This window comes from Chrysoperla carnea, chromosome 2 (assembly GCF_905475395.1).
Source record: "Chrysoperla carnea chromosome 2, inChrCarn1.1, whole genome shotgun sequence".
Classification (NCBI taxonomy): domain Eukaryota; kingdom Metazoa; phylum Arthropoda; class Insecta; order Neuroptera; family Chrysopidae; genus Chrysoperla; species Chrysoperla carnea.
In genome coordinates this window covers 68,360,498-68,382,846 of record NC_058338.1, presented here as the reverse complement: position 1 = coordinate 68,382,846, position 22,349 = coordinate 68,360,498, and the positions used below count along the sequence as shown (strand labels likewise).

Genomic DNA, 22,349 nt, shown 5'->3' with positions numbered 1-22,349 from the left:
TATTTCAGTTTCTAAGGGTTGGAGAGTTGCGAGTGAACCCTACCTATCTAATCATTGAAATATTGTACCGCAGTCCGAAATATAGTCATTAATATTTTGACTCTAATTAAAGTGGATTTGCTATTGAAAGTTACTCGTATCATCGTATAATAAATATATTGTGAGTTTGTGACTCTCATATGAAGATGTTCTACGATCGAGTAGTAGTCAATAGCGAATCCAGTTTTCTAATTAATTACTCTATGAAATTAGGTAATGTTCACTTACGACGACGTCTTGTTTTAGACGTTCGTAAGGGAAAATGCTATTTAACGATCCCCCAGGGTAAAATAAGTGAACCACTAAAGCCAGCTAGTACATTTATCGATAGACGGCTTCCACGTGATTAAATTAATCGTTCAACAAAGACTAATGGCAATGTTAAGCTATTTTGTATTTCGTAGCAAAAACTTCTGGCTTTTGTTGACTTTTTATAATATTATAACACGTTTTGATAAATTAAGTATGTTAAATTTTAAGGTTAGTTTTTATGACGATATTGAAATATGTCGTTACGGGCAAAATGATCTCCTTTATATACATTAAAATGATCTCTATTTTGCGTGTAAAATTATAATAAGTAAAACGATCTTGTGAAGGGTCTTTAATGTGTTGCAATGTAAAGAACAATTAATATTTTATCTGAACCGTTTGGTAAAAAATGCCATGGAATCATTTTATCCACCTATTCTTCCAAGGTTAGTAAAAAGATCCCTTTTGAGAAATATTAAATATTTGAACAAATTAAAAGAAATTTGCATGCCAATATTGCAACACTTGAATAATGAAACCAAAATTATTTCCAGCAATTCTAATGCCTAGTTACCTTTCTTTTTTGCAGTACTCTTTATTGGGTTCTATAATTCAGTCTTGGATATGTATTAATTTTTGCAAAATATATCACAGATTACAAAAAATTGGGATTTTTTACGATCTTCCGATATTGGAAAATTATTAACCATTAAAACACTAAAAAATTCAATAATGGATATTTATTTTAGACTTTTAGACTATATAACCTGTATCCGCTCCTGATAAGGTATACAATTAAATGGAAAATTTCCTTATTTATAGACCACCATCTAAGACGACATATTTAATTATTATACATATAGCATTTGTCACAATGTATCCTTAAAATAAAAATACCTAATAAATTTGACCTGTCTTACATATTTGCAGAATATACAGCTCCCATTATTTTGATTTTTTTTAAACAATAGGCGCCGCGCAAACACAAATTAAATTTATGATTTAATGTTTATTTAAGGATAAATAATATTCTGGTTGTTATCCATTACAGAAAAGATAAATATTAATTTATTATTGTGATGAAAATAAATCTTTAATTAATAATTATTTTAGTTGTGTGAAAACAGAACTCCAATTCACAAAGTCTCTGATAGAAAGGACCATATTTTTAAGTTCACTTTTATTTTTTAATTTGAGCCCCGTTTTATTGGAAGTGTTATACATTTTGAATTGTTGCAAAATGAATATTATTAAAAATGAGTTTACTTGGGTAGATTATGCAGTGTTTCTTATAATGTTACTAATATGTTTGTTAATTGGTGTATATTTTGGATTTATTAAAGTATCGAAAAATGTTAAAGATTATTTAATAGGAAGTAAAAATATGACTGTATGGCCGGTAACAATTTCACTTGTTGTCAGGTATGTTGAGAAATAGAGTGTAATTATCGAATTATTTTTGTAGTGTACCTACAATTTGTATATATTTTCAATTTTCACTCAATATACATACATGGTTTCGTATCCGAGGCCGGACTATGGCCTACGCCAAAGTAGATTTACGAAGGCTAGAAGAAAAAGACGGCACAAGTCTATCCTGCCCATGTGCGGATATTTCGATTATCTAAGGGCTTAATGATGATACCTGGCTGGTTAGACAGTCCCCGTGAAACAATTCCATCACTTGGCACTTGACGAGACGGGCAAGTTACATGTTATAAACGTACAGGTAATCAAGTGTCTATAACATTAAAAACTGAGCACTTACTACTTATGTAAACATAAGACATTTCGGGGAATGCTTAGGACATTCTCATCACTTGGGAGACGGTTTCGAAGGCCCTATTTTTATTAGAACTTCTACCTAGTTATAATAATCATTAGATTACCTTAAATTAATCGAAATCTACCTTCATATAGAAAAACTGCAAAAAGTACTTTAACATGTAAAATTTAGTTTATTTACAAAAATTTGCGGACATAAATCGATTTATGATTATTAAAAATAATAGTTATTATTATCATACTTTTTTTAGTTATATTTCTGGAATATCATTTTTGGGTTTCCCTACAGAAATGTACATATTTGGTATACAATATTTGTATATATTATTCGATGGCGTATGTATGGGATTTATTGGTAATTATATATATTTACCTGTTTTTATGGATTTGCGATTAACTTCGACTTATGAGGTAAGCAAAATTTATTGATATCATTTCATTAACTTCGAACGATCATGTAGGATATGCATTAATACTTTTGCCCACTCTTTGTTTCAGTATTTAGAACGGCGTTTTGACAAATCCTTGAGGCGACTGGGATCAATTTTATTTATTGTTAGTGTGGTATGTATCAATTTAATTAATTATTCATCCAAAACACATAACAGTGTTCTAAATAAAACTTAATGGATGAAAATGTTTGAAAATTTAAACCACTTTTGAACAAAATTGCCTTGTGAGAGAATGCATATAGCATATCGCATGGCCAATCGATAGAATAAAAACACTGACTTTTATAAAGCGTTTATATCTAAGAAATCTAGTCCCCCTAACCATTAAATGTACCATTGTTAATGCAGTTAGGAATGAGTTATTAGAATCCTTAACCAAATATTCAGAAAAACAACCAAAAGTAATATTTCTTATTATATTTTAGATTTTATGGCTTCCAATTGTAATATATGTACCAGCATTAGCTCTGAACCATGGTAAGTTGTATGTTGTCAAGATCAAACATCCACATTTTTTATTAATTTCAACTATAGGTACTCATCAAAAGTATGTAGTAAAGTATTTAAACAGTTCTGCGAAAAATTATCGAATTTGGCACCAAAATAGCTCATTTGAAAACTTTTACTAGTTTTAGAATCTATTGCTAAAAAATTGGCATGTTTTAAAAATGGGAGAGTGATAAAATTTTTGTTCGGAACAATTTACAAGAGATTAAAAGAAGATTTCGAATGTTACGATACAAATTTTCGTGCGATGACTATTTCAGAAGACACAAGTCTTTAAATTCAGAAGTATCAATTTTGCTTGATAAGCGAATTTTTTGGTCCACAAAATTTTTCGATTTTTATAACAAATGGTAAAACCTCTTTTCCTGAGAGCCTTAAATCCGGAAACAAAAAAGACAAATTCGTACCAGCTACAGCATTGTGATCATATCTACTATCTCCGGCCTTTATAATTTATCAATACCAGTTAAATATTTTTTGTTTTAGTAACTGGAATAAATACGCATGTCATAACACCAATTGTCTGTGCAGTTTGTATTTTCTACACTTGCGTGGTAATTATGAAATTTATTTTAATGACAAAATAATAATGGTATTTTATGAGAAATATTTACACTTTAGGGTGGAATTCGTGCTGTAATTTGGACTGATTTTCTACAAGCATTTTTAATGGTTAGCTCAGTTCTTTTGGTGCTAGTAAAAGCGACATGGGAAGCTGGCGGATTGGGAACGGTAATCGAACGTAATGTAGCCTCCGGAAGATTGGAATATCCAGAGTAAGAATTATACTCGTTTATTTCTATCATGCGAATAATTGATTCAAATTTTATTAATTACACCTTAGTCAGGATCACATTCTGACAAGCGTATGGAGTGATTGTAAATAGGGCTTTAGCTTTACAGTTTCACAGACACAACCCCTTTAGACAAAAATTACTGGCCTCTCCTCGGACCAAAATCTAGGGTCACCCGTGCCCAATTACTTTCAATACTGGAGAGTATCGAAGGTAGTTGTTTCAATAAATCATACAAATAGTAACTGCGACAATGGTAGCTGCTCCCTGGAATATATATAGATTTATAGTGTTTTCTGTAATATTTCTTTCAGCATGGAATTAAGTTTAACCAAACGGTTAACATTCCCTGCTATGATGTTTGGTGGTACATTTAGTGTAATAAATCATGGAATTATTAATCAAGTGATGATGCAAAGATATGTTTCTTTACCTTCTTTAGAAGAAGCTAAAACGTAAGTAAACGATATAATTAAGGATTTTATTTTCCATTTTAACCTAAATCATAATTTGAAAATTATACTATGTTAAAGAATCAAAACAATTTTCAAAACCAACTTCTAAACACTTTTTAAAAATCTTTTTTATTTTCCTTTCAGAGTAGTGTGGTTATTTTTGATATGTAAAACAATCTTTATGGGACTTTGTGCTTATTCAGGCCTGCTTATTTTCGCTACGTATTTCGATTGCGATCCTGTTTCAACCCATGTAAGTCTCAGAAATAAACGTCTATATTTTTAAAAATTACTTATAAATTTATTTTTAGATTGTATCTGAAAAGGATCAACTTTTACCATTATTAGTTGTTGATACTTTAAAAGAATTTCCTGGCGCATCTGGATTATTTTTGGCTGGTGTCTTTAGTGCTTCACTTAGTTCTTTATCGAGTGGTTTAAATTCATTGGCAGCTGTGTTATTAGAGGATTGTTTTAAGCCTGTTTTCACAAAATTGACTCCAAAACAGGAACAAACTATTGTAAAAATAGTGGTTGTAGTTACAGGTGTTCTTACAGTTGGATTAGCTGCGGTTGTAGCAAAATTAGGACAAATATTACAGGTTCGTAAATTTTCATAAAAAATTAATAATAAATTAATACATAAAAATAAAAAATTGTTTTTGATTCTGAATTTGTTTTTAGTTATCCGCTGCGCTTGGATCGATTTCATCAGGTCCTTTGCTTGGTGTGTTTACGTTGGGTATCCTATTCCCATGGGCAAATGCAAAGGTGAGTAAAGTTGCCAAAAATAAATTTTTAAAAGTCAAAAAGATCAACAATTGAATTTAAAGAAGTGGCCCTTACAATTTTTAAGGATGGTGCGAGATATTATTCTCCACTTTACGTTTTTCGGGAAGTGTAATGGAAAGACTCCTATTTCGCAAACGTTCCACTGTTTAGTTTATATTTCATTCTCGTGCGATTTTTGCTTCTGCAGTTTTATATAAAATGACACGCCTTTTTTTGAGATGGCAGTCTTTAACATCTTAAAGCATGTGCAACTATTCAATCACGATATACTCAGATCCCGTACAAAATACGAAACTTTTGGTTTGAACACATTTTTATAGAGAATTTAAGCTCTTTAATTAATAAAAATTTTTGGAGTTTGGAAAGAAAAAACTCAGAATTTCGTTCTTCATGATGAGATAGTTTTACTAGACTATCATTTTCTACTTAATTTAATTTCTCATTTATTAAATCAATGTTGTGACTCATTGTGTTTTTAATAATTTGATTTTGTGAACGACCCTATTATAAATCTAATCCATCGAATTTAGATAAAATTCAAGTGTCTGTCTAGGATTGTGGAATGTATCGCTTATTGTTTATTTACAAAGATTAGCATTTCTATAAAACTTTAACTGTTGTGTGAGAGCATTATATGTTTATTATCTTCAATAGAGAACTTGCATATTTTTTAATTTTTTTTTTTAATTTCAAAAATTCCTAAAAAAATTGTTTTAAAAAAAATTAGAAAAGGATTTTTCTAAACTATAAATTTAAACGCCAGTGACGCCAACACATCGTTTTAAGCAACGCCACCACCCGGATAAATGATAAAATAACATGCAGAATATAAATGGTTTGTTTCTAAACTTGCTTTCAACATATTATAACGTAATTTTCCATAGAAACAAATTGAAAAATGTGTATTTAGCGTAATTCCGATTGGCTCGCTGCCTCAACGATTGTAAATACGCCACTACCGTTTTTTTTTTTATTACAAAATATAATTCTTTTTTATTAATAATTAATCAAATTTGACTGTTTGTCCATTTAGACTTAGGTTGTGGGTTCGAATCCAGGCAGCGGCAGTGTGAATAATTTATAATTAATGGGAGTGTAGAATTGATCACATTGTCGTCGCTTGGATAAGAACGAAGTAACCGACTCCATCCACATCAAAATGTAATTGTAAATATGCTTGTAATTAAATAAATAAAGATTAACAAATAATGATGTGGGTGGCCTCTGTTATAGGCGTATATGTCAGAGAAACGGAGGTTAAACCCCATTATTATTATTATTATTAATAAAAAAAATCGAATAATTGATTTTAAAAAAGTTACTTAAATATACATTAGATGAATTATTCATTCCTTTATATATGAATTTGCGACAAATAAAAATTTATGCAAGTTCTCTATGGACATGACTTTAATCACATGAAACTTAGAAGTTGCTGGCTAAGTTAAACCTGTAAATAATTTCACAAAAGTTTATCATTTTCTTTTTATAACAATTAACAAAATCAATTAGTTTCTTCCTCGCTGTGAACCAATGGGTTGGTTTGAAGTTTTCAACTACTAAGTTTATTTGTCAATCAAACCAAAATAAAATAAATTTATAGAAAAATAACTGGGTGAGTGCAAAAGAAATCTCAATCTCAATAGGCCTTAAGTATAATTCAAAGGTTGTCCATCTCCTTTTAGCATAACAAAGTTTTATATGTAATCTCTATGGCGATACCCACGTATGACGTCACTAGAGGGTATCTTTGTTTAATTAGGAATTTTAAACCTTCATATCTTGCATACTAGTAAAGATTTTTAGCAACCAACTTTTCTATTCTTAAAGTCAGAATTCTTCATCTGAAGTGATAAAAAAAATTTAGTACGATCCCCTATTTAATATGAAATATTCTATTTTAGGGAGCTTTCTATGCGGGTTTTAGCGGACTGTTCTTTATGGGATGGATTTGTTTTGGTGCCCAAACAATGTTAGCACAGGGACTGATGCTCTATCCAGAGAAACCTGTTTACACAGATGGTTGTACATTTAATATTACAGAACCTTTAGCCACACCTCCACCAATGGATAACTACGATGAAACGTAAGATATTCGTTACTTTTTTGAATTCAAAATAAAATATAATTTACTCATTTTTTGCAGGAATGTTTTCTTTATGTATCGAATAACATTTGTATTGTACACAGCAATTGGTACAATATTTACAGTTATTCTTGGATTAATAATAAGTTATATTACTGGATTTAATAAAATTGAAGATGTGGATCCTTTACATTTAGCACCATTCTTGAGACCAAAAAATTTTAAACCATTAGAAAATAATAATGATAAACAGCAATACATTGAGGTAAGCGCCTTCTTCGAAAGTGTTTTTCATTTGCATTGCCAAACCCTTTGGACATATCCCTTAAAAAGTTTCAAAATGTCAATAGTGTCTACACAGTAAACAAGTGAAATTTATAAAATTTAAAAAACCTCCGACAAAATTTCGACTACGGACTTCAAAACTCGCATTTGAAACAGTTAAGAACACTCTCCATTAAATTACCTTTCAAACAAAGCCAAAAAAATCAAAATCAAAATGTCCGTTTAGACACTACGATGCCACAGACAGACCGACACACACACAGAAAGATACACACACATCCCCTTTTCTAATTCGGGAGTTAAAAAAAAAAAACCAATGAAATTTACAAAATTTAAAAAAACCCCGACAAATGCGATTTATTTATTGTAAACCGATTTTTGGAAATTTAGCCATAAAATGTTCTCAATCAAGTCGGTTCGACCGTTTAGGGGCTACGATGCCACTGAGCAAAACACATAGACGCACAGATAAACACATAACACTCCTTCTTAAATCAACATGAAAGTGATGGCCAATTTCATCAGATGATGAAAAGGATATTTAGAGAGCTATCATTTTTGGGATTGAGAAATTAGAGTTGAGTTTGTTCTTTTGAATTATTGTTTTGAATTACCAAATTATTTGACCATTTCACTTTTCGAAATGAATTGAGCCATGTTTATTTGACCATTCATTTCTATAGTAATTTTTTTATATATTTAAATTATGTCATGCCTTTCCAAACTGAATCGATTTTGAAGATCATCGCCAATTTTTTTGTTTTTTCGGACACGGAAACCTAAGCTCACACTTGAAACATAGCTAAGAACACTCCCCGTTAATTTACCTTTCAAATGAAACCACAAAACATTTAAAATCGGTTCATCCGTTTAGGCGCTACGATGCCACAGATAGACAACAGACACACACACATAGCGGTCAAACTTATAGCACCTCTTTTTTTAGTACGGGGGTTAAAAATAAGTATTTGACTCTTCAAAAATTTTTCTCACATTTCATTTTCTTGAAACAAGAACTTATTTACGCAATTAAATAAATAAAGTATTAATTTGAGTATATAATTTACTTGGCCAGAGTGGGTTTTAACCCCCAAACTAAAAAAAGGGATGTTTAAGATTGACCGCTATGCGTGTGTTGTTGTGTGTGTGTGTCTGTCTGTGGCATCATAGCTCCTAAACGGATAAACCGATTTTCATTTTTTTTGGTTTCTTTTGAAGGGCAAGTGCGTGTTTAAAATTCCGTACTCGAAAAATTTTATCGGAGGTTTTTTAAATTTTGTAAATTTCACTTGTACTGCGAATGCCCTCGATACTTACAACAAGTAAACAATTTCCTCCAATATCGTTCCGAAACCATCAAGAAATTATTTATTTCCACGGAGAAATTATTATTTTGACTCAACAAAATACTGTCTCACATTCCATCATTTTGCAAACATTGGATCCATAATTTTTAAATAAATTAGGGAAAATTTTGATGGAGCTTTATAAATATGGTGGAAGCGCAATTAACCCACAGTGTAAAGTAGACATGGATATATTGCAAAATTAAATTGCATTCCCAACTTTTATTTATTTAATTCATCTCTCAAGATTTTTAATAAGCCTAAAGCTCATTTTAAATATATTGTTATTTCAGAAATTTGGTACGAATATTTGCATGACAGAGGCTGTTGATTTATTAAACAAAAGGAAAGATTCAGGCTGTGCAGAAAAAAATAATTATTTACCATAAAACGAAAGACTTAAAACATTAATTTAATTATAAATCAAATTGATTTAACTACAAATTCATTAATATATTGTGTACATAAACGATTTAAATAAAAATTTTTTTACAAAAAAATTTAAATTTCAAAGACACATAATTATTTCAAATTTCCAGTCTCTAGCCCTAAAATAAATCGACACTAAAAGCTAAACGTCAACCGCGTCATTTGTTAGAATCCCTTCAAAAAACATTTCTTGTCTACTCCGATAATTTCAATGGTTACTATTTAATTAAAAAAAAATTTCCCTCTGAACTCTTAGAGTTCTATTTTTCCCAATGTCAATGAAATTCGCTTTTGCAACTAGCTGAACTAAAAAGTAGATAATATTTTCTAGAAGTGAAAAAAACTTGGTAGGGCAGGAACAGCGTTAGCTAAGCAAATTCCCTCGAAGATTGAAAAACAACACATTCTTCTTAAAATCGAATATTACATATTTAGGTTTCCAAGAATTTTTATTTCTAAAACTAAGCGCCTAGAGAATAAATCACAAGAGTGCCTTATTGCTGAAAACTGATCAAAAAATACAAAAACATTTTTTATTTCGAAAAAATTCAAAATTTTATTCTTTGCGCAACACCCCCTATCCACCTCGGGTTTATCAGTCGATTTTCTCATTAACGAACTTGACTTTTCAAATATCAAAGCCCTTCTTGAAACCAAATTTTATTCAAATCGGATTTAAATTACGTTCGCAAGAGAAGGTACAGAAACATAAATGTGACATCGTGACATGAGATATTTATATACAGGGCGTTCCGTTATTAACTGCAGATCGTTGGCCTACAGAATAAGCTCATAAAGACGAACAAAAAAGCTCTTTACCAAATTTCGATCTGAGGCCAGATTCGGGAGATGTGCCAATGCGAAAATAGAAAGATTTATGAATTCACAAACCTATCAAATTCATTAAATTAGTAGGTGTCACTTAGAGGAGACTATCATAAAACAATAATTGATTTAATTGGGTAGTGAATACTAAAAAAAATATTTTGTTGTTATTATTCATAAAGAAAACAAAAATATAAATCACCAATAGCCAGTTAGATGTGGGAGGTATCAAATTATACATTAATATAGGTACGGGGCAGGGGGGAATTAATTGTGTTATACAGAACACAAAATCTTAAACATTGTATCACTTTACAACTTCAACACACAACATACATACTTTGGTTTGTCTCGGTGTATGTGTATCTCAGCATATATTTATCAAAACGGACAATTGTCCGTCTTGCCAAATATATGCCTAACGTATGTGATATGCGCACAATTAGTTGCGTACAACACTTAATTTACCAAGAAACGTAGTGTAGGTTTTAATGGGTTAGTTTTTATTATAACAAAAGTAGCCAAATAGAGTTTTTTTTGTAATAATTTTGCATTTAGAGACGCCTTCCACTATGATAAAACACATCCTCTCTTTAAGTAGTGTCTTATTGGTTTCATTCAAAATGTTATTGAACTGTGATTCGCTAAAGATATATTAATTTATTTTGTTAATTATCTCGCAAAGTAGGCCTCATATCCAAAAGTGGAAAATAACTTTTTCCTTCGTCTTTATGAGCTTATTCTGCAGGATAACGATCTGCAGTTAATAACAGAACGCCCTGTATAAAGATAACCAACCACATGTAACCGGTTTAAAACTAGTTTAAGACTTGTTTACAGTATTTTAATCGTGAACAGTAGGGCTTAAGAGAAAAAAAGAACATTAAAATGGCAAATAAAAAATGATCAGCTAAGTTTCAATTACCTGGAATATTTTCCTTTGTTAATAGAACACCTGTGACGTCGTTCAAGAATATTGATAAAATTTATTCTTAAAATAGGAAAAATAGTTCTAAATTTAATTTATCTTATAATACGGTAAACTGTTGTACCTTGAAGGCAATGAATTTCAGATTACCCTGAAGATTCTTGAAAGATATTGCTGACTATGAAAAATAGTAAAAAAAGTACTAGTTACAAGAAAATATCGTTTTAATAAGTAAATATTTTCTTGGTTCAAGAAAATAGGTACTTTAAATTGTTATAGGTAGCTTCAACTAGTAATCTTGTAAAATATTCTAGTAGTCTTGTGAAATCCGATTAAAAAATTCTGACAAATACTTTCGAAAACCAAATAAATGACGGCCGCTTTTTAAACTGTTCTAATTTATAAAAAATAACGCAAGCACTGACATTCAAGACTTTCTGTACAGGCTATTTCAACAGTTAACTCTGTTAATTGTTTGTTTTCAATTGTTTCTGTTAAAATCGACCTATGCGATTTGTTAATATTGAAATTCTAAAAATATATATTATGATAGGAATTATGATGCTATAAGCACAAACTATTTCCATTACTATATTTGAAAGCATAATTGAAAAATCATAAAATGTTAAATGTGATTCAAGGTACAACAGTCTATCGTATTATTTGCAGAACATAGTTTCCATTCTCATGACTTTTTTATTGAACATAATAACAATAGGCTCAAACACACGCATTAAATTTATGATTTATAATTGATTATTTATTTAAGGATGAATTCTGCTTTTGTTATCCATTACAATAAAGATAATATTTTAAACTGATTTTATTTTATTATTCTGATGTTGAAAATAAATCTTAATTTATATCATTTATTATTATTTCAATTCACTAGCGTACTCCAATTTTTATATTATTTGGCGCGTCCATCTATTAATATTATCCTGTTTGTGTACAAGGAAATACTTTGTATCCAACAATAATGGATATTCCAAAAAATGTATTCGCTTGGCCAGATTATTTGGTGTTTCTTATAATGTTATTGATATGTATATTTATCGGTGTATATTTTGGATTTATTAGAGTATCGAAAAATGTACAAGATTATTTAATTGGAGACAATGATATGACTTTATGGCCGGTAGCAATTTCACTTGTTGTCAGGTACGTTAAAAATATAAAACTCATCAATTTTGCCAGTCTGGATAGTAAATCTATTTTTTATTATAAATCTATTTATCAAAATAGAAATAACTTTTGAATTAAACTATTTTTTTTCTACATTACGCACTACTATCCTCAATTTTCCAAAAGTTTTTTCAAAAAATGTGGAACAAAAGTTGTTAATATCGTTATCTAACTTAAAGTTTACAGTAAAATTATCCTCAAATGCATACATGATTCTCAAATAAATATGAGAAAACATCTTAACCAGATATTGCAAAACTACCAGACCACAATTCAAGACTCTTTTTTACAAGAATTATAAACAGTAGCAGAAAGAGACTTCGTGTGGCTTCGTTGTGATAAACTTAAAACATTTTTTATTTGGGTTAGTAATCACTCGAGAAAAAGTACGTTTTTACTTGTATTACGACATTTGCATCCTCTTGATAAAAAAATATGTCCACAGCTAACCTCTTCGTTCCAAAACTATAACGTTTCGAAAAAACAAGTTTTTGCCTTGATTTGTAAGCGCATTTCGGTGTAAATACATCCCGTTTATTTTACTTTACACAGTTGTCGATTTCAGTCTCAAAGCAAAGGTCTTGCTTAAACTTGCAATTCCTTATATTTTTATCTAAGACGAATTTTTGCCTGTCAATTATTAGCTTCAGGGTATACTATATGGTTTGATATAAGGAAATTATAAATTTCAAAATTTATTTCGTAGCAATATTTCTGGCATTGCATTTTTGGGCTACCCTACTGAAATGTATACATTTGGAATACAATATTTATATATACAAACAAGTGGTATATTTATCGGATTGATTAGCAATTATATATTTATACCAGTTTTTATGGAGTTGCGATTAACTTCAACGTATGAGGTGAGTGATTGTAAGTGATTTCTTTTATTCGGACAAGTAAAATTGACAAAATTTAAAAACACCCCGAGAAATTTTTCGGGTACTAAGCTCGCACCGGAATCGTATCTGAGAACACTCTCCAATAAATTACCTTATTTATCAGAGCCTGTCCAAACTGGGCCGATTTTGAGAATCATCGCCTGTTTGTAGTTGTTCCGGGTATGGAGCCCTAAACTCGCACTCGAAACATAGCACAGACAGACAGAAACACATAGCGGTCAAACTTATAACATCCCTTTTTTGGTTCGGGGGATTAAAAATACACAAAAAGACACTCAATTTTCCTGGTTACTTAACTTAAAAAGTAGCTTAGTCATAACATAGGAATGTCGCATCTTTTAAAAATAAATTAATCACATCTTTTTACTTTTATATGGGATCTACTGACATTGGACTGCCAAAGCTCCAACAGTCTAAAGCCTAGATTTTGATCATCTCTGAATGTTAGCCAATTTCTTGTACAATAACGTATAATTTTCTATTAAATATCCTTTTTTTTAGTATTTAGAAAGAAGATTTGATAAATCATTGCGACGGCTTGGATCAGTTTTATTCGTTGTCAGTCTGGTAAGTATCAAAATAGCGATCAAATTTACATATAAGAAGAGTTTATCAGAGTTCATTGACATAAAATTGCGTTTATCAAATCTATTAGATTTATCAAAAGTTTCAAAACTTTTTAAATTTGTAAAAAGACAGTTTTTGCTGTGAAATATTTCTTCTGTCTTTTACGGCTTAGAACATAGTATTTTTTTAGGACATGAACCAATTTAGCATTTTCAGCAAAGACTAGGAGATATAGTATAAATATTTCTGTTTATTAGGCATGCCGATCACAAGTGGCAGGTTCCGGTAATCAATAATATTATTATTTGGTTATCTTTCAGATAATATGGCTTCCCATAGTAATCTATGTACCTGCATTGGCTCTCAATCATGGTAAGTTAAAATTTTATAGAAAAAATCACAATTAAGTTTGGATGATTATTTTATGATGTATTTGATGAAAATGGCCAAAGGTATATTGTAAAGAACAGAGGTGTATTTACGTAAGGGCTAATTAGACTATTGTCTAATGCAGGAAAATTTTGGAAGCGGCGCAATTTTCTTTTTTTATCGATATGGCAAAGCCAATATCATAAGTGATTTTCCTGCTGATGTCACAAATTTCGGAAATGAGCAGTTACATTTTTCGAGGATTTCTGCAAACTCAAGAATACGTGAAATAATTAACAAAAAGGTCGCCTAAGACATTTGTCCGTACATAAACCTCGCGTTGCGAATATTTTCTTGCATTTCTTCGTAGAACTATGTCACAAACGAGATTATTAGCATTGTTGTCAATGGAAAGTATTAATGTTATGGATTATTACGATATAAACGATTCACTCGCTTATAATAGTCCCGAAGGCACAATAATCCCGAAGCAAAAAATTAAACTAAATTATATAATTTAAAAAATTTATATAATAAAAAAACTTAACTATTATAAGTTAAAAATATGTAAAGTCAGCAATAAATGTATTATTTGTATCGATATTTTTGTATTATTTAATAAATATGTATTATAAGTATAAGTATATTTGCGATAACCAAGGCCAAGCCAATAGGGCGGCCAATGTAAACATGACTATAAACTAGAAAGAAAAAACTTTCGGCTTCAAACAAAAGCGAAAATAATTTTCTACGCATAAAAAGAAGAAGAAATAGTTATTGCAAGGTTTATTCGCGGCACAAGAAAGTGTAAGTGGCACTTTAAGGGCGGTTGAAGATGCTATAAACACCTGTCTAAAAAACCAAAAGTAATATAATCTATTTTATATTACTCACAAAGATTTTTTTGGTTTTAGTAACTGGTATAAATACACATATCATAACTCCAGTTGTCTGCGCGGTGTGTATTTTCTACACTTGTGTGGTAATTATTCTAATAATTTATATTTATAATTCATAATAAAATTTTAAAAAATTTTAATGTATCTACAATTTTTAGGGGGGAATACGTGCTGTAGTATGGACCGATTTTCTACAAGCATTTTTAATGGTGAGTTCAGTAATTTTAGTTGTAGCAAAAGCGACTTGGGAAGTTGGAGGATTGGGTACGATAATCGAGCGTAATGGAGCCAGTGGTAGATTAGAATATCCAGAGTAAGAATATACTTTTTTTGTATCGTATAACAATTATAGTAACTGTTTAAATATTTTTAATAAGGAAGGTCCCGTATTTCACTTAAAAATGAATTTCTACCAAACATTCGTCCAATCTTCGTCAGATATATTTTAAATCGGCCACGCATTTAGTTATTTTAATATAAAATAATAGTTCAGTAAAATAATACATTGTGGTATGCAAAAGGTCGGGTAGTTTTGATTTTTTCCTATGTTGTTAGTGTTAGGCCCATGACTTAAAATCCAAGTTTTCCACCTCGGGGTGCCAAGGCGCGCCGCGGAGCGCGGCACTTTTTAATGAAATATCGAAAATTTGACCATTCCTAAGTGAAATCTCGCGAACGGTTTATTTTACAGAAAATATTATTTTAATAAATTAAAGGGTAATAAATTTGTGACAGTTTAAGCCCAACACCAGGTTTGTAGCGTAAATAATGGCTGAAATACAAACCTTCAAAATAAACCAATTTTTCAAAGATTTGTGAAAATCGTGATTTTTTAAAAATATTTCCACAATATAATTGTTTAAATCAAACGCCGTATAAATTAATTGTGTATGTTAGTTTATTTGCTATAAAAGAATAAAAGAAAGTATTAATAAAATTATGAAAGAAAGAATGAAAAGTGTGTTTGTAGGAGTTATATATTAACATTTTTTTATCAATGAATGTCCTATTTAGTTAAAACAATACAGTACACTTTGGAAGTATTTGTTACAAATAACGATAACAGTATCTATTTAAAGTTTTCGCATTTTTGATGGGCCAGGATGGAAATGCTCAAGCTCTTCCTGATGCTCCTTGTTCTCTTCATCCAGTGGAAAATTTAACTCTCCTATATCTTCATGTTTAGAGTTATTTATTGACGCCAGCATATCGTCTTCGTCTTCAAAGCTCCCCTCAAACGGATTTTTTTCCGAAACGTTTTCGCAAGATTCTCCTAGAGAACAGGTGCATAGAGAAGACCAGCTTTACGGCAACCACATGAGTTCTTGCACGCTTTCTTACAATTGCAAGATATCATTTTAAGAAGGGATTCAGGAGCTGCATCTCTGTCCATTTTGAGGGGAGAGAGCCCAAATCTGGTAAATACCCAGCCCCATTCAAGAGCCCCATTCATGCACGAACATTCAGATCATTTTAAACAACAAATCTGACAATAACATGACAATAGAATTAATTTGTTTTTACTAAACTACTAACACTCAGCTGATCAATTAATAATGCAGGTTTACCAACCTATATCATTGATCCCAATTATCTTAGTTAATTTATTTTGAAGATCTATAATTCAGCCATTATTTACGCTACAAACCTGGTGTTCGGCTTAAACTGTCACAAATTTATTACCCTTTCATTTATTAAAATAATATTTTCTGTAAAATAAACCGTTCGCGAGATTTCACTTAGGAATGGTTAAAGTTTTTTATATTTCATTAAAAAGTGGCGCGCCCTGCGGCGCGCCTTGGCACCCCGAGGTGGAAAACTTGGATTTTAAGTCATGGGCTCAACACTAACAACATATCCAAAAATCAAAACTACCCGACCTTTTGCACAGCAACCCCATATTTTCATACATATTTACTGGATTATAAAAAAATGTGTAAATTTTTATAACTTATTTTCAGTATGGAATTAAGTTTAACTAAACGATTAACGTTTCCTGCAATGGTATTTGGAGGAACATTAACTTTCCTGAATGATGGAATTATGAGTCAAGTAATGTTGCAAAGATATGTTTCTTTACCTACCCTAAAAGACGCGAAAATGTGAGTAGCCGTAATTACATATTTTGAATCCTAATGAATGTTATTACAGTAGAACAGTTTCAAATTCTCAGAATTTGTTTACCATATTTTGATCTGGGATCAAAAGTATGAATACTTTCAAAAAATAATATCCACGAATCTAAGAACAAAAAATTTCTTCAGAAAAATATTAAGTTGTGTCCCAACCATGATTTTAGTGAAAAGCCACCAATTAAGCTCCTATTAACACTATGATGCGATGTGGACATAATCGATTTTGACTGTAGGCAGTTATGAGGTTATAACCTAACGGTTTTTCTTTTCCGATACTTTTTTAGGGCAGTATGGTTATTTTTGATATGTAAAACAACATTTATTGGATTATGCTGTTATTCAGGCTTAGTTATTTTTGCAACATATTTCAATTGTGATCCCGTTTCAACAAAGGTTAGCATAAAAAGGGTAATCCTTAGAGCATTAAGTTACATAGACTGAGCGTCAAACGATTTTAAGCATGCCAACATCTGAGGTAATTGCTTAAGTCAAATCCATCATAGCGGAGTAGTAGAAATGTCAAAAGAAAGTGTTGTTGTCATACTTGCCATTGTAGATTCGTAAGAAAAAATGTAAAGTGATACGTGATAAATATTTTTTTAAGTAAAAAACGAAAAAGTTCAGTGAAATCACGATTTTGTAAGTAAAATATTTTGTGAAATGAAAATTTGACATTCAATGTATGTTTTTTTGATAAATGTCCCTATATTCAATGTACATTTTTTTTAATAAATGTCCCTATATTCTTTTGACTATTCTCAGATATTGGCACACCTCCTTTTGTACGGAAAGATATAGCTCAGTCTATGTACTCTAATGTCAATGGGGTAATAACTTCTAAAAACAATAATTACTTTTGAAATGTCGAGTTTTAGATTGTATCTGCAAAGGATCAACTTTTACCACTGTTAGTTATTGACACTTTAAAAAATTACCCCGGAACATCTGGATTATTTTTAGCTGGTGTTTTTAGTGCATCACTTAGTTCTTTATCAAGTGGTTTAAATTCGTTGGCAGCTGTGTTATTAGAAGATTGTTTTAAGCCCATTTTTACGAATTTAACACCAAAACAAGAACAAATCATTGTAAAAACAGTGGTTTTTGTTTCGGGAGTTCTTACAGTTGGATTAGCTGCCATCGTTGAAAAATTAGGACAAATATTACAAGTACGTACATTTTTTTTACATAAGGAAGTTGTTTGTTTCAGTAACTGAAAAAGTTTTTTTTTAGTTATACGCAGCTTTGTCTTCAATTTCATCTGGTCCCTTACTTGGTGTATTTATTCTAGGCGTCCTTTTTCCATGGGTAAATGCAAAGGTAAGTAGTTTCAATAAATAATTATAGCGAAGCGATAAAACACCAATTTTGAATATAAAAAACTTCAATCTCGAAAACTATCTTACCTAATTACTTATACCACACTAGTAAAATAAAAGCAGAAGTTTTTAAAATGAATTACTAAAATTGCCATAAATAATTTGTTTCACTCCTGTTCGTTACACTAATGCTTAAAAGTCAGGAAACTCCAGCAGTATAATATTGCGTTGATAGATAACGTCAAAACAGTTTTCAAGGCCAAAATAACAACTAAAAGAACATCGAACAATCAAGAGCTTTCCCGAATGTTCGTTGTCTCAGAAGGAGTACCTTTATGGTTTAATTTATCGATTAAGGATGTACGAGTGCCAAGGCAATTTTGAATAAGAGGTTTGATTTTTTTATATGAAGTTGGACTAAGTTTAAACCATTTCTGAAAAAAAAAAGGGGGGGGGGGGGTTGCCCGACTATTTAAATAAATAAATGACTTCAAAAGTAGGCATATTTAACATTGGTCTTATGGGAAAACGGTAGATGGATAATATGTGCTAATAGATTGCTCCAAAACTAGTCGGTGGAAATTAAAAAAAATAATAATTAAAATAAAGTTAAAACCTTAATAACTTATTGAAAACAAATAAACCCGTTGTGTCCGACTAATTAAGAATGTATGAGCCCGTTGTGATAATTATGTTATAACTTGGCAATATAAGACGAAACATAAGAATAAAATGTTTCGATATCTGAAGTAATTTTCCAAATATCGAAAATTGAAAAATTTTGTTTAATTATTTAGTTTTCGATATTTTGAAAACCGAGTCAGATATCGAAAAATTTTATTTTTATTTTTCGTCTACATTAATGAAGTTATACCAAACCACAAGTTTAAATTCAACCACAAGTTTAAATTTTCCTTGGGACTCGTACTGCCTTAATAATGAAATATTATGTTTTAGGGGGCCTTGTATGCAGGTTCAAGTGGTCTGATTTTTATGGGTTGGATTTGTTTTGGTGCTCAATCAATGTTGGCATCGGGTAATATGCGTTACCCAGAGAAGCCTATTTACACAGATGGTTGTACATTTAATATTACGGAACCTTTAACCACAACTTCACCAAGAATGGATGACGACGATGAAACGTAAACTATTATTGGCCCCCAATTTTAAAAATAAAAATTATAACTTTTATATTTTTCACAGGAATGTATTCTACTTGTATCGATTAACGTTTGTATTGTACACAGCAATTGGTACAATATATACGGTAGCTGTGGGTTTTATAATAAGTTACTTAACTGGCTTTAATAAAATTGAAGACGTGGATCCCTTACTATTAGCACCATTTTTGAGACCAAAAACTTCTGATAAGAGACCATCTGAAACTAAGCAGCAATATAATGAGGTATTATATAATATAAATCACCTTTCTGTTTCTTTAGCACTTTCGTGCAACAAATGGCCAATTGCCCTTATTTCACTAAAATCATCATTTTCGTGGGGTATATAAAATTTCCAAAAAAAAGCCAAGCTGGTAAATGAAATCGAGATTCGACTAGTATTAGTTTGCTAAGCCTTGCCTTACCAGCTCTTGTGCAAAAATCACGCCATGATTTTACGCCACTTATCTAAACCGTGACCAGTTTAATGAACCAAGTTTAAAACTTAAGTGAAGACTGAAAACCAAGCTTGAGTCAATATCTGAAACCTTGATGTAGTTATTCGATGTGAATAAGCCAGTCTTAATTTCAAGCTTTGCCCAATGTTCAACATTCTCTATCTAGGTGAGTCAATATTGGCTCGGTTGTCACTTAGTTTAGCATACTATTTCTTTAAATTATTAAATCTAAATGTTTCTTACGTGTTTTTGACAAAATAATTCTTATATTTTATTGCAATTCGTAATAATTATTGGCACTAACACATAATATAAAAAAACTTAGCTACTAATTTTTTTATGAATTTCAGAAATTTGGAACGAATGTATGCATGGCGGAGGCTGTTGATTTATTAAATAGGAGAAAAGAATCAAGTTTCATTGAAAAAGAAAATTGTACATAACAAGACAATTATCTAATATCAAGTGAAAAAAAAAATTTATAAATCAAATTGATTTAACTACATATAAATTAAATAATATAATTAAGCGATCCAAAACAAAAAGTTGTTAAAGAAAAATTAGATAAATATTCGAATTATTTTATAAAAATTTTATTTTATAATATGTAATGCATTTTTATTTTTTTTATTTAGATATATACTAGCGGACCCAACAGACGTTATCCTGTGGGAACGTAGCTCCAATTCATTAATACCTATTCAATGCTTTGCCTGCCCACTAAACTCATCCCGATTAACTCATCCAGCTAAGCCCAATTTTTACTCCTATCTCTTTGGACAGGCCACGGCATGACCTTCGGCCTTTGGCTTGACAATGGAGCTCGCTGCGCTCGTATACAGCCCTAATAAATACCTCTTCACAATACCCGAATAATAATAAATAATACTTCAATACTATTAAAAATACATAGTACATAGTAAGTTGTAATATAATGTATGGTTTAATAGTTGTAATATAATGAAATTTAATTTTTTGTTACGGGACCCTCAAAAACAGTTGTAGTGGACTGAGTGGTGAATCTAAACCACCATTCACTTGAACACACAAAAAGTATCATCAAAATCGGTCCATCCGTTTAGGAGGAGTACGGGAACTAACTTCTACCCACAAGAAATATATGTATAATAAATTTGTTAAAAGCACTGTTTAATAATACTTAGTACACAGAAGGTATCTACCACAGTAAGCTTTAATGCAAATACAGTTTTTTTTATTATATATATATACTAGCTGGGAACTACCCGCTTTGCTGGGCAACATCCCCACTTGCACCCCTCCCTCCACATTTCCTTGCGTTACCTTACTACCCTACACCTTTCTACCCTCCGAAGGTTAAAAAAATTTCTAAATGTAATTTAAAACATTCTGAGCAAGTTTTGAACTATTAAAAGCCATAATTGAAAAATATGAATTTTTTATTCATGAACACCCCCGCAACCCCCCTTGTGGGTGGAATTTCGTAAAATCCGTTCTTAGCTGACCTCTACTTGGCAAAAGGAATATTCCTGCCAAATTTCAAGTCTCTAGGTCTTATAGTTCCAGAGATATCGTGATGAGTGACTATCTATATCTATAGAAAGTCTCCTATATATTTATAGATATATATATATACATTTATTTTTTAATTTTATTTTATAAAAATACTTTAATTACTGTCAAAACCAGTTATCAACCTTTAACGGATTTTATGTAGTAATTATGAAAATTGTAGCTCTGCAGAAACAGAGTGACATGTCACTAAGAAATTAATTTGCTGATTCTTTCGCTTAAAATATTCTAACAATCCGACTCTTTGGTATTCCGGCATTGTCTTTTAAAGGATGTACTTGCATTTTCCTCGAAGAAGGAGCACTTTAGTTAAAAAAATTCGCCGACAATTACTCTTTTCCTGTATAAATACTCCACTAAAACAAAGGAAGTAAACAAACAAGGTCATGAACAAATATATTGAAAATATACAAGTTTAGCAAAAAAAAAAAAAAACTGGTATATAAATCACACGAGCTAAAGTGTACCAATACCGCATTGAAAGAGCAATAAAAGAAAACTTACAAAAGAATAGGTTGCATAAGCTCAGCAAATTTTCTTCATTAAAATTTACAACAACATTCGTTTATTATTCCTCTATCAATATTTTGAATATATTTCTAAAATCGTAAATATTTACGTAAATACTAAACTTATTGAGATAGTTAACAGTGGATTAAATAAAGTAAAAATGTCCTACTATTTGGCTTGTGGTTAATATTTTTATTTTACTCTTATTGACCAAAATATTTCAAATTTTTTATTTTCAAGCATTGAACGTTAATATATCTCTGTATATTTATTCCTTATATACAAATTTCTTTCCAGTCTCGTTTTCATCCTCTTAATA

The 22,349-nt window shown here is 30.6% G+C and overlaps 2 protein-coding genes across 2 annotated transcripts; both read left to right on the top strand.

The window, feature by feature from the left end:
• Positions 1-1,492: 1,492 nt before the first annotated feature.
• LOC123292875 (sodium-coupled monocarboxylate transporter 1-like) lies at positions 1,493-9,182 on the top strand. The gene is made up of 13 exons (XM_044873588.1): positions 1,493-1,713; positions 2,328-2,487; positions 2,575-2,640; positions 2,954-3,005; positions 3,522-3,589; positions 3,657-3,811; positions 4,144-4,284; positions 4,429-4,537; positions 4,596-4,886; positions 4,969-5,055; positions 6,981-7,162; positions 7,223-7,427; positions 9,087-9,182. The coding sequence occupies exons 1-13, from the start codon at positions 1,532-1,534 to the stop codon at positions 9,180-9,182; spliced, it is 1,794 nt and encodes a 597-aa protein (XP_044729523.1). The 5' UTR covers positions 1,493-1,531.
• A 2,772-nt stretch (positions 9,183-11,954) lies between these two features.
• Positions 11,955-20,427, top strand: LOC123294218 (sodium-coupled monocarboxylate transporter 1-like). Its single transcript, XM_044875332.1, has 13 exons — positions 11,955-12,136; positions 12,867-13,026; positions 13,567-13,632; positions 13,953-14,004; positions 14,916-14,983; positions 15,059-15,213; positions 16,862-17,002; positions 17,320-17,428; positions 17,911-18,201; positions 18,266-18,352; positions 19,309-19,493; positions 19,555-19,756; positions 20,320-20,427. Exons 1-13 carry the CDS (start codon positions 11,955-11,957, stop codon positions 20,410-20,412), a joined length of 1,791 nt encoding a protein of 596 aa, XP_044731267.1. The 3' UTR covers positions 20,413-20,427.
• Positions 20,428-22,349: the final 1,922 nt, after the last annotated feature.